Source organism: Candoia aspera, chromosome 15 (assembly GCF_035149785.1).
Source record: "Candoia aspera isolate rCanAsp1 chromosome 15, rCanAsp1.hap2, whole genome shotgun sequence".
In the NCBI taxonomy this organism is placed as follows: domain Eukaryota; kingdom Metazoa; phylum Chordata; class Lepidosauria; order Squamata; family Boidae; genus Candoia; species Candoia aspera.
This window is the reverse complement of record NC_086167.1, coordinates 14,454,871-14,470,997: the sequence shown is the minus strand read 5'-3', so window position 1 is coordinate 14,470,997 and position 16,127 is coordinate 14,454,871. Positions and strand designations below refer to the sequence as shown.

Sequence of the window (16,127 nt, the reverse complement as noted above, 5' to 3'; positions counted from 1 at the left end):
TCCTCCCCCGGCCCACCTTCTGCCCTGAGAAGAAAAGCCAGTTAACCAGCTTTGTCAGAGGATGTTGGCAGCCAGCACAGACGGGTTTTCTTATTTTCATGGGCAGCAAGGCCATTGACAAGGACGCGGTGATGTTTTTGTTTCTCAGAACACCTTCCGGACCCCGGTCTACACGACATCCATGCGGAGGAACGCTATGGGTGTTGGGTTAGTGTTTGAAGCCGATCTTTTTACCACAAGGCACATTTCTCACTGGGTCCTCCAAGGGGTTTGCCTCACCTTAAATGCCGATTAAGCATCAGATGCAGCCCGGCTAACAGCTCTGTCACAAATTTTGGGGCTGAGGGAAGAGAGAAGATAATTGAAAAACCCCTCCTTCCTCGCTCTGGACACTGGAGGCTTCCTGATTGCAGAGATATCTTTTGTAGGTTTGTTTAAAACTAATTTTCAGTTAGCATTTCTTGTTTTTTTTTTAAACCAAATATTTATATGTTGCAATATATACAAATAAATTAATATTGGAAATGGGCTTGATGTAAAAAAATGTATTTTTTTGTTTAAAGCTGTGGTGGCACCTTGAAAAGTTAACGTATTTATTATTATCCCAAAATAAGTATGTAACTTGGTCTGGTTCCATAAAATGCCACTGGTTTTGCTGCAGCAGATTAACTTGTCTGTCCACCTTGGAAATGGGTTTATTTGGTCATCCTTTAGCCAGCTTTTCTCAGTGTGGATGCAGTTTAAGCTGCCTGGTAATATTGTCTTCTTGATCTGTGGGATTGTAAGGTTAAGAGCATTTTTAAAAAATTTCACAGTGCATTTTCTTTGAACAGATGCTTGGCAGTAATATTTGACACACAAATAAGTAAGGGTTCCAAACAGATGCTGGTCAATGCTGTGCATTTTAAAATAGCATTGTGTTCAAAGTATAGGCCTCTGTTGTTCTTCAAGGCAGAATTTTAATGTCTACTTATACATTTTAAAAAATCCACAGTGAAAGGAATATCACAAGCCTATCTTGGAAAGTGGAATAAGTCCAATTTTCCTGCCCTCCAACTGAATTCTGATCTCCCAGATGGCAGAACCCGTGTGGTCTGGGAGATTCTGGACCCGACGTCCCGGGTCAGCGAGAGGGTAGCAGGATCGCTTCAGGCCCACAGCGCAAGGAGGCTGGCGCCGGGTTTCAAGAAGGGATTGCCCGGAGCGCTGAGGCATCATTCTGTCTGGTGCACCTGCCACTTCCTTTGGACAGCAGAGCTGGATGAGAGCAGCTGCTTTGGTTCAACTGAAAGTTTATTAATTTTCAAAGAAGGATTTTAAGATGTGGCTTAAAGGAGCTCTCAGATGGCCAGTTCACCGTGCAAGAAATCCACCACAGTAACACGGAATTGTCTAGATGCTGTTAGGCTGTTCTGGAATTGGAGGTGCTTCCCAGGCAGTTTTCCTGCATGTTATGTGTGCGTGTGGGTGTGCAATTGCCCTACGCCATTCCCTGAATTTGACAGGGCCAGTCGCTATCTTTTTCCACTTCTGGACTAGCAATTCCAGACATTCCGTTTAACTGCTCTGGGTGCGTCTGCTCAGCTCCTCTGCGTTCCCGCAACCAAAACAGAAGATTCCCCCCCCTCCCAGGCAGTTATCTTCCCCTTAGCATGCTGTGGTGCAACCCACAATCAAGCAAAAAGGCCAAGGGGCGAGGGTACCTTGTGTTGCCCAGAGAGACAGTTCTGTTCTCCAACAGGGACCCCCCCCCGCTCTGCCTTTGCACAACGGTGGGCTGTTTCTCCTCCTCTGGTGCCCCCTTCCGCTCCCCCCTCCCCCCGATTCTCTTCCACACATTGAACAAAGGACACACACAAGCTCAGCCAGGATTAATAAAATAGAGTTTGTTGGGATTTTAGTAGGTCTAGATAAAAACATCAACAGAAAATAGGAACGCTGTGATCAGGACCACGTGCTGGAAAGGCGGAGGGGGGGGCCCTCCTTTGGCTGGTCTTCCTTCGTACCCAGGCACCTGCGTGGCGGTCCAAGCTGCCCCACCCTCAAATAAGAATTTACCACGGCTGTGCGGAGCGAGAGGCAGGCAGGGAAGGCTTTACTGTTAAGGGCCAATACACCGTGCGGCAGGGCCCTGGTGGGGCGGCCGCCTTTGTTAGACTATGGGGGTTTGTAACTGACAGTGGCCTGGGCCTTGACCCATAAGCGCGCCCCGAATAAATGAAGGAGCACTGGAAGCAAGCATTCAGGCAGACACCTGAGTTTGGCTACAGCGTTTCATTAGGTAGATACTCTGCAATAGGAACGGGGGGGGGGGTGTTTCCATGGGAGGAGGAGGTTACTCTAGTTCTGGAAAGAATTTGGCATGCAAGGGGGCACTCGGAAGAGGCGAGGAACGCGATGGCGGCAGGTGCAGGTAACCCTCTTTGGTGACCACAGTGCCGAGAGTCCCCTCCGAGCGCCTCGCTTAAACAGTTCTATCTGTCCCCGAGTGCTTGCGAACCACTTTGCTGCCATTCACCTGGTCCACGGCCAGCGTCTCGACCTCGGGCTGGGCCTGGGGAGGAGCGACGTGGTGGATGCGGTGCGCCACGCTGACGTGGGTCTTGTGCTGCCTCTCCCGCGCTGGGCTGTGGGGCTCCACCGACGCACGTTCCGACGGGATGGGCGGGATGACTAAAGGCCTCTCCTTCAGGAGGTGGATCTCGGCGGTTTCCCGGGCCAGTAAAAAAGGCGTGGGGTCCGGCATAGCGTCGACAGGCTCCCGCAGCAGCAGCTTGCGGCTCTCCGACCCCAACCGGTAGGCCTCTTCGAATTCAGAGTTGAGCGGAGTGGACAGGCTCTTCTTCATCCGGCGCCGCGGAGTTTCTGGCAGCTTCTCTTTGGGAGGGGCGGGCTTGTAGCCCGAGAGCACAGGGCTGCCGGACGGGGAGCTGTCCGAAGTTCCGCTAGAACTCATCAGTTTTTTCTTAGTCGCGTGCAGCTGGGAGGTCAGGTAGGCGATTGTGCTGGCCCGCTGCTCCAGCTCGCTCGACAGCATGTTTAATTTATGGCTTTTCATTTTCAACTCTTCCAAATACTTCTTTTCCCTCTCCTTTATGGTGTTCTCGAGCACCATGATCATGGCGTTCTTTTGCTCCAGCTCTTTTAATAATTCATTGTTTTCCATCTCCCTCGCTTTAAGCTGGGCCTCGAGTTCTTCACATTTCCTTTTGAGCTCTTCGCTCCGTGAAGTCCCATTTTCTGAAAGAGGAGGGGGAAGAAGAAAAAAGCGCTTATTTCACGGTATTCGAGATGCCACAGCCACTCCACGAAGGGAATTAAGGCCTGAATCAAGCAGCCAGAAAGTTTTCCACGTCGGTTGCCTGAAAAACCGCTGCAGGCCAAGGGGATGTTTGTATCCTGCCTGTACTCTAAAAACACCGCCCAAGGTTGCCAACAAGGAAATGCAGAAAAAATAATGGAGTTCTCGTTCAGACTCCAGCATTGAATAAAAACCCAGCAACTGAAAATGCACCTTCTACAATTTTTGGACATAACGAAGAATATTGCCGGGAGGGAAGAAGGGGGGTGCGCATGAAGTACATTCAAATTCCTCACCTGCAGAGTCTGAACTTTTGAGAGTCAACTCGTACGTCAGATCTGAAAAATATACAGAGTTAAGACATTGCAGAAACTTGCTCTCGGGTGAATCTTCCTGGGGAAAACAGGCAACCCATAAATTAAGCAAACAAAACATTAACAGGGCCTTTCCAGAAAACAAACAATGCTTTTATGATCAAACGACTCGCAGAGTTATGCGACAGATCTCAGCACTGGGAAACCTACTTTATTTATACGATGGTTTTATCCACTTTTCTGTAAATGCTAGTAGCAGGCGATGTAAGCTCCCACCCCCTCAAATCTGGACACACCAGCCAAGCAAAAAAAATTTTTTAGAACGTTACCAGCCGAGTTGCCTGAAAAGCCAAGGTTTTGCAAGTGCTAAAATATCAGCCCTGGGGGAGACTTCCAGAGCTCTTCCAAGGGGCTTTTTCATAGCCCAGGGGGTGCTGTGGAACCTCCGACTAGATCTGAGCCAACGGAGGAGTCTCTCTCTAGCCCCCTTCCAGAAGGTCGACCAAACTCATGCTGCTGACATGAGCCCATCTGGAAAAAGGGTTGAAGAGGGAACGAATGCTGCGGGAAAGTGGGGAGGGTGGCCCAGCAGACCCTAAGCGAAGCTGCTGGAGGAAGGAGGGAGCCAGCCTGCCTCCCGGTACCTGTACAATGTTGCTGCAGACGGCGGATCTCGGCGTGCAAACCCTTCAGGGTGTCTGCGTGTTGCCGCTGGAGAAAAAGCAGGTTCTTTTGGGCACTGTGCAGCTGGTTCTCCAGGTTCGATGTGGCCATCCTGACATCCAGCAAATCTGGGAGGGGAAGAGGGGAGGAGGGGAGGGAGCCCACCTTGAGACCCGATGGAACGTTTCGCTTGGCAGGAAGAGAACAAATCTAAGCAAGGGGGGGGGGTCAGCGCAACCCCACGAAAGTGACACTATGGCTAGAGAAGGCTGTCCCTGACACTCATCAGCCACCTGTCGGGGTCCATGGAGAGCCAGAAAGGTAGAAACCAGGAAGAATTCTTCCAGCCTTTACCGTCACTGATATTTCAGCTGGAGCTTGGATGCTACCACCTGTGGAACCCTCCATCTGCTTGGGATCACTGTGTGATCATAATGGATGAGAGGGCGGGCAGAAGATACCACCTGGTGCTCTTCAGCTGGATTAGTGCATTTGTGGGATTAGCACCAGACCAACTTTGCAGTGGGGCTCAGAGAGGGTATCAGCTGCCCGGGAGCACTTGGAATAATATTCGGACCTGGGACATGATCCCCTCATCCATGGGAAAGCCTGCTGGATAGGCCTGGCTCTCAGAAACCCAAATCAAACAAATGTTCACCAGGCCAGCAAAGACTGTCCTAACCAGCACCTGCAAAGAGCTTTCTGGAGCTGAAGCCTTTTTTGCGTAATCTGCTGAGTTTGTCTGACATCAACGTCAACATCACCACCATCGCCAGGAGGTGAACTTCACAGTTCCAGTGACTCCCTGGCAGTTCTTGTGTCCTTGTTAGGTCAATGCAAGGAGGGAGGAACCAAGGCCCCCCGAGCAGGCCAAGCCAGCACAACTGATGCCACCCCCAAGCCAGCTTTTGTACCCAGATGACTCGGTCAAAACCAGGCTGGTGGAGATCTCAGATAAACCAATTACAATCCTTCACATGACAGAGACCGAAGGCATCGGGATGGCTTGGAGCGTTGCTGAAGCATAACACTCCCACCTTGGTCCAGTGATCTCCATCAAGATGCAAGAGACCTCTGTTTTTGGTTTTCCAAAAAGGAAAGGGGGAGTCTGGAGGCAGTTAAAATAGCCCTTGTGAGGGTCCTGAGTCAAAGGGGGTGCAGGAAAGGGGTCTCTCCAAAGAGAGCAGCCTGTTTCTTTCAGAGCCTCAAGGCCTCATACTTGGTAGAGGATGCACTTCTCGGCGGCATTATCTGTCTGGAAGTAGGCAACCTCGTCTGCGGAGCTGAAACCTTTGCTGCATCCACTGAATCCTTAAGTGCTTACTGAATCCACTCCCCCCCCATCGGGTGGCAGAGTGGGAAACAAGCGCATGGTATGACTCGCCCGTCCAAGGCAGAGGTGGCTCTGGAGCAGAAGGGAGGGGAAGAGAATCTGCTTTTTGCAAGTCATGTGATGATTAATTTTAGATCGATCCTCCGTGAAGTATGGAAGATGCTCAGTGACACACCAGCGGCTTCATCCGTTATCTCCGCAACATTTCCAGGACATGCTGCTACGCTCATGCTCTGCTCCTGCAAAGTTAACTAATGAATCTTGCTCTATTTAGTGTATGTCGATGCTGACATTTCTACTTCTGCTGTCTCGGCTGAGACCAACTTGGAGGGCGTGGGAGAGTCCAAGGTTATTTCCTGTGGTTTTCTTTTCTTTTTTTTTAAAGCCCAGAGCTTGCAGGGAATAGCAGTCATTAAAACTTGTTCCCCCACCCCTTCCCACCCCACAAATTGCCCCTGGAATCAGGAGGCCTGGACCAACTCTACAGAATGCTACAGATCAACGATGGGCTTGAAAACTCTACTCCAAATGTGCTCCTCAGCGCTTCACAACAAACTGGAGGGGTGAATGGCTCAAGTCTTGGGCCCTGCAAGCTTCAAATTTTTATTAACGGCTTGGACAATGAGATGAACTTATCAGAGTTTGCAGATGACAAAATAGTGGGTGTGACAGTGACTACCCTGAAAAGCAGACATGAATGCAAAACCCTAAAGAGAAAAATGGGTTGACAATAACAGAAATTTAACAGAATAAAGGCTTCCTAAACGATTCGTTTAGGAAGCCAAAGACCTGGCTTGGCAAAACACTTATGAAAAGTAATAGATTACAAAAGGGGCATGAGCCAGCACTGTCGTGCAAAATAAAGGCAACAGAAGTGTAGCGTCAGATCACAGGAAATAGTAGTTTCACTTCATTCTGAATTGACAGACCCCACCTCAAGTTTTTGGGTCTGGTCTGGGCACTGCACTGAAGCTTCCTAACAAGAAAAACAATCTGACAGTGGAACCAATGGTTTAAGGAAGGGGTGGGCTCTCCTTTGTTGGGTGCGTTCAAGCAGTGTCTAGAAAGTCATGTGCTGAGGATCTTTCAGCAGGGATTTCCTGCTAAAGGGGTTGGACTGGATGGTCTCAAGGGCCCTTCCAACTCAATTATTATAGGACCTGAAGCTGCCTGTGGCAGGCTCCAATTTTGGACTATCTAGCCAAGTGATGCTACCTTGGCTGGCAGAAAGTCTCCTGCTACCCAAAATTTATACCTGCAGAAAACGTTACAATGGCTGCTGATAAAAATGTGACCAATCGATAAACATCTAAAATTGGAGATGTAATTGAGATGTAATCTTCCACATGAAGGACATACGCCTTCTCACTGAGATGTGCCCCCTCCCCTGCTCTTTCTTGGTGATTGTATTTTGGGGACACAATTACTGACCTGTCAGAACCCGACAATGATTTCATCTCCGCTAACCCCACCCTCTCCAGTCCCAGTCTTCTGTCTCTGCAGATACAGCCAGGACTAGTTTCCCACGGCTGATTGGATTCTTTCCCTCACTAAAACTTGGACCAAAACAACACAGAAGATGCCAGCCAGTTCTTAAACAGGATGGCAAGTCCAATTTTGCAGGAGTTAGCAGCCGAGAAGCCTTCCTTGAGAACCTCCAGAATCTCAGTCACTCCCCACTGGAACAAAGCAAATCTGCACTGCCGTCTAAAAGACTCTTGTAAGGCACCAAGTCAAGGGATGCAATGGCAGAGCCTCTGGGCAGACAGAGGACCTTCTTCCCCTGCTTAGCTGTACTATGACTTGATCAGGTGCTTAAGAAGTCATTAACTGACAGCCTCTGCAAGTCCAACCTGGCTGATGCCAAGATTATACCAAGTCACCAGCCGCAGCGGCCTTCTCAAACTGGATTACAAGTTCCTATCGCCTGGCTAGGACGATCAGATAACTAACGGGTCCTTTTTCTCTACCTCCCAAATACTCAAGAATCAGCCACAACCCAGGTCTCCTTGATGTTCCCCTTGGGCAGCTCGGCAACTTGCTGCCACTGTCTCTGAACCCAATTCCTGCCTTTCTTAATTATAAATCACATTAAGTTGTCAAGATTGCAGGTGGCCAGATGAGACCCCGCGAGGTGAGATGTGGACAAAAGTGTGGGAGATTCACCCACGCTGACCAGAACAAGACCGCACAAGCTGCAGGGTGTGTACCTCCAAAGTTACCCAGGAAAACTCTAGAATCCATGCCTTACTGGATTCCCAGGGTCCCGGCTGGCCTGGCCAGTATCGAGAAATGCTGGGAACTGTAGTTCTGCAACACCTGGTGGCCCATTATTTCTCCACCCCAGCTGGAGAAGGGGAAGGCAGGCATTAGCAAAGAGGATGAATTCTGAACCCTCCATCCGATGCATCTGGGCAGTCTACCCTGCCGCACGGAAAACCGAGTTGAGGGTTTTTTTTGCTCACCGTCCTTGCCATTACCTGCCCCTCTCTAATTAGCACAACCGCCCAGGATGAAAGAACAACCACAGCTGTGAGAATCATAACCAAAGAACAGATAAACTTGCACAGTAGGGGGGAAAACACAAAGAACAGAGGGCTGAAGTCAGGACGTAACAGCATCTCTTGGGTTTGATTTAGGGGTTTCCACCTCGCGTGCTGGGGCTCTTGCGAGGCATGGTCCGCCACACGTGGAGGGCCTGACTAGCTGGAAACGCCTAGCCGACCTTGGCTGATCCTGGTTAGTAGCTGGAATGAAATGGAAACCATTTGGGAATAGCAGGGCTGTTGAGTGGATTGAGAAGTTGAAGAATCACCCCGAAAAAGGCAGCGGCAACTAATTCCCTTTCGCTGCCAAGAAAAATACCAGAATTTGTCCTTGCTGAAAATCAAAGATCTTAACTATTTTACTTCTGGACAGCACCAGCTGTGGATTACTTTAAACTGGGCCCCAATAACACCTACTGACAAAAATGTGCATCGCAAACATTTCCACTGAAATGCATCCTCATTTTATTAGGTTTTCTGAATGCCAACTCTTAGCAGGGCCATGTCGGATTTGTGCGCAAAACAAAGGCTTCAGCAGACCTGGGGGTATCTAAAGGTTTAAAGGATCATTTTTTTAAGAAATGTACCTAAAAGATAGGAGCGGGGACAAGACGGGCTCTTGAAGCCCAGAAGTCTGGTTGTGCTGCTCCAAGGGGTGGAAAGGGAAAGTTCCACACAATTGGGGCTGCATTCACACAACTAGCTAACCAGATCAGATCAAAGACCTAGAACAACATACTAAGCTTGGCTAATGTTAATTGGTGTTGTTCTTTTACAGCTTAGCTGATCTATAAGCCCAGCACATTCTCTCTGTTTATAATGGTTCAATGTATCATGCAGATCCAGAGAAACGGTTAAATTCAGTAACCAGGTTAAGGTCATTAGGCAAACCCAGGTGGTGAGTATGCAGACAGACAGATACACAACGTTAAGAAGCCTGGGCGTTCTGGCTCTTTTCAAAGGCTGTAATAAATGATTCTGAAAGTGACTGTCTACTTTTTAAATGCGACGGCTTCTTTTATCGCACCGGCATGATCTCGCATCCCAATTTTCCAGACAGACGGCTCTGGTCCCCCTCCAACCAACCTCTGAATGTCTCAGGCCTTAATATCTCTGCAGAGTTATTTTTAGTCCCTGTGACAAGTCAATGATGGAGCAGCACAGGAAGAACAATTAAGAAGAGATCGTCTCCGGAGCAGCCGAAGGAACGACAGGCTCAAAGGATGAGCTAAACTCGCCTGTTTTTCCTGCTTCCTCAACCCCTTTCTGGAAATCTGAGGTGAATGGCGTGTGGGGAGGAAGAAAGGCAGCATCAAGACTTTCCTTGTTAACTGGGGATGTTCTACTTTAGTTTGACGCACCCAAATTTGGGGGTGCTGTTTTTTAAAATAACAATTCCTTTGGACTGAACTGAAAGTTTCGGTGCGTACCCTTACTTAGTGAGCAATACCAAAAGCTTCAATGCCGCATTTCCCATGGTCCCCTAATATAGTTTTTTTTTTAAAAGGTTATTACCATCATCCACAAGGAGTCTCTCTGTCCACACATCAGCACAAATGCTCCTGAAATTTTAACCCTGGATGGATCTAGACTACGGGCTGTGAGCAGCTGAATTTTTTAAAGTAGCTATTTATAGCCCCATCCTTATCAGAGCAAGTTGCAGTGAGTGCTTTGCAGAGGAGAGGTGATGGTCTGGCTGCAAAGACATGCTCAGAGGAAGGGAGGGAGGGAGGGAGGGAGGGAGGGAGGAAGGAAGGAAGGAAGGGAGGGAGGGAGGGAGGGAGGGAGGGAGGAAGCTCTTCAAATCTCTTTGGAAAAGATAAAACCACTTTCGGCTGATACTCAGCTAAGAGGTGTCTGTGTTTTCCAAGGCTTGGAATTTATTATTTAATGCCCCAATGATATGGCATGGATGAACAGAAGACCCTGGGCAGTTTACAATGAGAGAGAGAGAGAGAGAGAGAGAGAGAGAGAGAGAGCATCAACCCAATGCCATACTAACACCAAAAGCCTGTTGAAACAACTATTTTCAGCCAGTAAAGGGGGGGTTTGCCAGGCCCCTGGGCTAAGGCCTTGCACTGCAAAGGGAGAGTTGGATGCTGGAGGGGAAAAATAGTTAAGTTCCTTTTGGCTTCACCAGTTCGCCTTCTGAAAAACGGGTGTTTTGAGCTATAGGGAGCCCTTGTGGATTGTATTAATAAAAACACCCCCCCCCAAATGGATTCTGAAAAGCACGGTCATGAGCAGCGATGACATGATGACACTAAGCTGTGGTTTGTAGGCAAACGGTTCGCTTCACAGCCTGTTATTTATAAACAACCAAGCTGCAACCTTGTGTGTCCAAAAGCCTGCACAATTTTTCTCAAACGAACCAGGCTGGGGCTTGGTTGTGGGGAGGCCAAAATTAGCAGCATTTTTTTAAAGGAGCTGTTGAAGGAGCGTTTTTCACACACCCCTTTGAAAGTGTTGATAGGGCTTCAAAGCCAGCTTGCCTGACTGGATGGAAAAAGCGAGAGCATCAGCTTGGTACCCTCCAGACAGGTGGGTGTTACGAGTCCAGATTTCCCAGCTAGCAAAGCTTTCTGGAGGGCACCAAGCTCAGGCAATCTGGCTGACGCTGCGAAGAGAAAAGGCTCTGGATACTCTGGTCAAAAGCTACTGATTCTTCCCCAAATAAGTTGCCTCCCACCCGGCAGAAAGACTGTGGCCGTGCCGTTGGAAGACAACACATCCATGTAAGTGATGTTCTTACAGATTTGTTTCTCTCTTTGTGCGAAGGGAAGACCCAGCTGGATCCAGGCCAAAATCCCCTCTAATCCAGCATCCCTTTTCCATTAAAGCACTTCCCGCTGCCTGCAGATAAGCCCTACCCATTCTGTGCCATGACTCAAAAGCTGGCAGACAATCTGCCGCTCACATGGTATGGCGACTTGCCACCAACTTACAGCATAGTGCAGACAACATTTTGGCAAATGCCAAATTATGCGATTCGGCAGAATCGAACCAGCCGCCAGGGATACATCATTCGGTCCGACCATCTTATTCCCCCATTTCTCCACCGCTAAAAACTCACCCCTGCAACGATGGGAACAGGACGCTGTCTTTTAAAGCCCAGATGTCTGGAAATCAACTATTCCTGTTCCTAATCAAAGAACAAGGCTTTCATCAATACAAGGCTACGACTGCATTTTTTAAAAAAAAGACGCATTACAAATAAAGTTGCCCCCGTGAGAGAAGGAACCTCCTTTTAAAGTTTCTTTGGCTTATCACCATTAGTACAAATGAATCAACAAGTTCAAGTGAGGCAGGAACAGGGAAGAGGCCAAAAGGGTCTGACTTCTACATGCTGCTGCTAGATTGCCTTGCTTGGCCCCACCCAGATCTCTAGAACTATCATCCAGCCCTACGGTAGCAAACTGGTTCATGGAAATAAACAACGATACACGATGGCCTTCCAGGGCTGAGTCTTGGAGAGATGAGGTATGATTGTTAGCAAGGCCCAGCAAAGGTGTCGCTGCAAAAAACAGTTTTTGGCTGTGCATTGCAAAAAAAGTCCAAGCCACCGAAACTGACAAAGATATCCAAGTTTAGCCTCCATTTCTTCCAGAAACAGTGGTCTGTTACCCGAGACACTGCAACCGTCTGCAATCAGAGCCCCAGATCCTGTTCTAATTAATACAATCCAAAAGGCAGGCCTAAAATAGATATGCTTGATGTTTAATATTACGGGACCACGTCTCATCCCATCCACAAGAACGTGTGAACGTCTTCGGACGCACTCTCTGTTTATTACTCACTGAAATATTGGTTGCCTCAAACAAACAAGAGACACCATCTGGCTTCACCCCAATTAAATATTATAAAATCAGCTTAAAGGTAATACAAAGTTCACCACCCAATTAGCAGCAGCACCAATACTCGGATGCACACTTACTTACAGGTTCAAGGCCACAATTCTGTAAGAAATGTCCTCTTTTAACTCCATCTTCTAACTTTCCAGAAGTTTGTGTACTTCACCCCTCTCCTATAAAGAGAATGCTTCATCTAGAGAAAACCTGACAATTTTATTCCTGCTGTCGTTGCAACGTTTTCTGTCCTTTACAGTCTCACGGAACAGCAGAGTCCTGTCTCAGCCACTTGAACCCAAACGCTTTATCGGGAAGCAGCTGCTGCTTTGCGCGCCTCACAAGCGCCTGGGTGCCACCCAGCACTTCGGAGCAGCAATATTCAAGTTCACCCCCGGACCGGCTAAAAAAATAACAGCCTTTGAAAAGAGAAATGTTCAAATGATGCATTCAGAATGTATAAAACAGAATGTACGAATGCCGTGAGACGATGCATAAAACGTTTCAGAGGCTGGACCAAGTTGAGAGCTGGTATTTAATGTTGTCATTGCACCCCTCATTTTATGCAGGGAACCCTCCCTCAGACAGGGCTGCCTAATTTTTCCAACTGAGAACAAACAGCCCCAAAGAGGGTGGCCCAGCTCCCAACCCTACAATTACAAGGGGAGAAAGACATTGCTGTTTATTTTTCCCAGTAAGTCAAACAGTTTAGCTGATCCCAATGCATCGACCAATCTGATGCTCCCAAGGCACAGCCTCAGACATTTCTGCTAAAAACCCAAATAAAGAAGTCACCCTCTTACACACTCACCACACACTCACCCTTACACGAGCATTCTCAAAAATCACTGCTCCTGATTTACAGTCCAAGGAAGAACCCCGAAGGGATGGGAGATGCACGCCCCACTGAATGCCACCAACTGCAGTGTTACCAGAGTGAATTCTTGCTGCGTAAGAACGGAAAGGAAAGCAGCTCCCTTTTGCTCACGTACCACACATCCCCCCCAAAGGATGCAGTCTCTTGGATCTTTTTGCACCTGCAATGCAGACAATGACCTTACAATCCACCCTCGGACTTTCCGGAACCCCCCTCGTACCTTTGCCTTAAATTACGCTTTTCAAGCACATTGCTAAGGCTTAGCGACCCACCACCGTGCATTTCGTATTTTCCCTCCAGCCGCAACTTCCAGTGGTTAACGAAACAGAAGAGACCCCCCCCATCCCGATGTCCCACCTTCAGCTGAAGAAGCAGCACGCAGAGTATCACCAGCCGGCCATCTAGCTAGCTAGCAAGCTGGAGGGTGGGGGGGGGGGGAGAGAAGAGGGAGGGGCTCCATTCTAGGGAGAAGCTTGACTTGGTCTGGTTTGCTATCATCTCCACAAGGGTTAACGCAACCGGCTGGGCCTGCGCTGGGACTGGAGCATCACAACCATGCCACAGTCTTCCCACCTTTCGTCGGACTCGGCCAGGCTGCAAATGAAAATGGGTGTGTGTGTGTGTTAAGGGGAGTGGACCTCCTCGCCTCCCCACCCTCTGTTCAAAGTCAGTGGCAGCGCTGCCCTGCAGAATCCTCCCTTTCCCTCGGCTGAAAGAGAAACCAGACTGAATGCTAATTCTCCCATGGAAAAAAAAACACAACAGCAGCTAACAAGATAATTATATTCTGCAGGCAGATTATGAAGCTGGGACTGAAGCTGGAGGGGAGGGGAGGGGAGGGGGGGGAACTTGGATGAAATTATACTAATATGCCTTTCCTTTCCTTTGCTTCTCGCACCTTCAACAGAAAAGCGCTTGCTGCAAAAAAAGGAAAGAAAAAAAACTGGCAGGGGAAAATAAATCTGCTTCCTCTCTGGTCAGAGAAACTACAGTATAAGCCAGCCCTTCCCTCTGGATAGAAATCTAACTTAGGAGAAGAAGAAGCTATGATGGTAACTTCCAGGTGAGCAAAGCATCAACTACACAGAATTTATGTGACTTTCTTCCAGACAGGAGAATTGGAGGGGGTAAGAGAAGGGCTCTTGGACCACCTATTTAATGGCAGAGAAGGATTTGGGATGTTCCTTTTCCTGAGAAAAAGTGTGCCCTGTTTTCTTCTTGGGGGGGGGCACATTATAAAATACATACATACATATGTGTTTATATATAGGCAAACATCCAGGCAGCTTTGCTTCCTAAGCAGGATGTCAAATGCTCTGACAATGAGTTTTATTAAGATTTTTAATACTAATAATCTGGGTGTCAGGGTGGGACCATCTGGAGAAGTTGCCTTGCTGTATCCCTAAGGAAAGAATGTTGGGATCCTCCTTTCTCCATCAGAAAGATGGCTCTCCCAACAGATTTGTGGGATCGCTTCGCCCACCCATAAGCGAGGACGCTTCCCTGTCCCCCCCCTGATGCTCTCCCTTGAAGGCCCAGGGAAGAAGGAATGCCTTTTGCGGGAGACGCCCAGCTCTAAGCCAGTTTTAAACTGGGAAATGGAGCTTATGGGTCTACACTACCAAGACCAGGTAAATTTGGAGCGTTTTCTCACCCATCTCCATTCTTCCATCCTAAACGGCCTGGCCCGCTTGGATTTTTTGCCTGTCTTTCCAACTACTCAATACATTCTTTTGGGGGGGGGCAGGGGGGAGAGAAAAGCTCCCTTTTTGAAGGGAGGGTCTCTGAACCCTTTTTAAGGAGGAGCACTGCAGAAGGCCCACTGTCGATCAAATGAGAATTCAGAGCTAAACGTCATTTTTAAGACCTTTGGCTTTGGGGGGAGAGTGTGACGCCTGGAAGTGGAGGGTGTCGTCCTGGAATCATGGGGGGCTCTTCACCTTTCCCAATAACCTTGTGAAGGAGTTCTCCCTTCCTGCTTGAACTCAGGAGGAAGAATTTTCTTCAGGAGCTCTGAGCGTACATCGATGGGTTGAAAGTAAATCCCCGAGTTTTCTCCAAGAGAAAGTTGGAGAAATTGGCCCCAGAATTTCACGCCCCTTCTCGAAGAGATCGGGAGTGAAATTCTGGGTCCAATTTCCCCATATAAAGATTTCCTTGGGGGAAAACCAGCCCCCTTATATGGGGGTCCTCACTGGGTGGTGGGGGGCCCCTCTCAGGCGTTCCGAAGGGAGGGCTCTCTCCTTGAGCGGGGAGGGCTCTCCCCTGTCTTTCCTTGCAGGAGAATATGGGGGGGTCTCCTCACATAATCCCTAACCCTGGAAGAGGTCCCTCCTTAAACGGGGAGGGGTCTCCCCATGTCATCCCTCATGGGAGAGCCTTCCCCCCTATATAATTATGGGGGGGACACTCATACAGTCTTTTACAGAGGGGGAGCACTCTCCTTAAGGGAGGGGGTGTCTCCCTATGTCATTCCTTGGGGGGAAACCGGCCCCTTATATGGGGGTCCTCATTGTGTGGTAGGGGGGCCCCTCGCAGGCTTTCCAGAGGGAGGGCTCTCTCCTTGAGTGGGGAGGGGTCTCCCCGTCTTTCCTTGCAGGAGAATATGCCCCCCCACTACTACAGCTCTCTCCTCAAGGGGGGGCTCCTCCCGTCTGACGGGGGGCCCCCTTCCTCGGTGATTCAAGCAAGCGGGGCTGGGGGTCCCTCCCCAGAACCCCCCGCGAGGGGTGACACGGGGGGGTGAGTCTGGCAAGGCCCTCCGCCCCCTTCTCCGCGCGGTGCCTGCTGGGAAGAACCCCGGGGGGCCTGGTACTCACCCGCCGCCGCCGCCGCTTCTCCCCCCGCCCCGCTCCGGTCCTGCCGGGGGGGGGGAGTCCGAGGGGGAGGGGGCGCTGCTCCCCAATGGGAGCGAGGAGGAGGAGGAGGGAGGGAGGGGAGGAGGGGGACGGGGTGACGTCGAGGGCAGGGGAACTGCGCAGGCGCGGAGGCTCAGGTGCAGCCGCGGCGACACAGCTGCGGCGTTGCCACGGCAACCGTGTCGGCGCTTCCCCTGGCAGCGGTTGCCGAGGGTTTTTTCCCGCCCTGTCCGTGAAAGCTCCGCCCACCCGGGGGCGGGGCCTCGGCGGCGTTCCAGAGCTTGGCGGCGGCGGCGGCGGCGGCGGCGGCGGGCGGAGGTCCAACCGGTGCAGCTTCACCCCCTTGGGCCTCGAAGAAGGGCGGGAGGAATGGTATTTAATAATAATATA

At 49.7% G+C, this 16,127-nt stretch overlaps 2 protein-coding genes across 5 annotated transcripts in view; one reads left to right on the top strand and one right to left on the bottom strand.

Annotated features, from left to right (window-relative positions):
* The window catches only part of DNAH10 (dynein axonemal heavy chain 10), a 55,476-nt gene extending 55,025 nt beyond the window's left edge, over positions 1 to 451 (top strand). The window contains exon 79 of the mRNA XM_063315653.1: positions 149 to 451. Within this exon, the coding sequence (XP_063171723.1) occupies positions 149 to 295 (147 nt within the window). The 3' untranslated portion in view covers positions 296 to 451. The remainder of the gene's footprint in view (positions 1 to 148) is intronic.
* A 1,415-nt stretch (positions 452 to 1,866) lies between these two features.
* On the bottom strand, positions 1,867 to 15,847 carry CCDC92 (coiled-coil domain containing 92). Of its 4 annotated transcripts, none has more exons than XM_063315557.1 (4): positions 15,699 to 15,847; positions 4,260 to 4,406; positions 3,598 to 3,639; positions 1,867 to 3,240 (listed from the first exon to the last, which is right to left on the bottom strand). In XM_063315557.1, the coding sequence occupies exons 2-4, from the start codon at positions 4,387 to 4,389 to the stop codon at positions 2,465 to 2,467; spliced, it is 948 nt and encodes a 315-aa protein (XP_063171627.1). In that variant the 5' UTR covers positions 4,390 to 4,406; positions 15,699 to 15,847; the 3' UTR covers positions 1,867 to 2,464. The 4 variants fall into 4 exon arrangements, with proteins under 4 accessions (XP_063171627.1, XP_063171630.1, XP_063171628.1 ...); XM_063315560.1 differs by lacking the exon at positions 15,699 to 15,847 and adding an exon at positions 13,100 to 13,221; XM_063315558.1 differs by lacking the exon at positions 15,699 to 15,847 and adding an exon at positions 12,096 to 12,345.
* Positions 15,848 to 16,127: the final 280 nt, after the last annotated feature.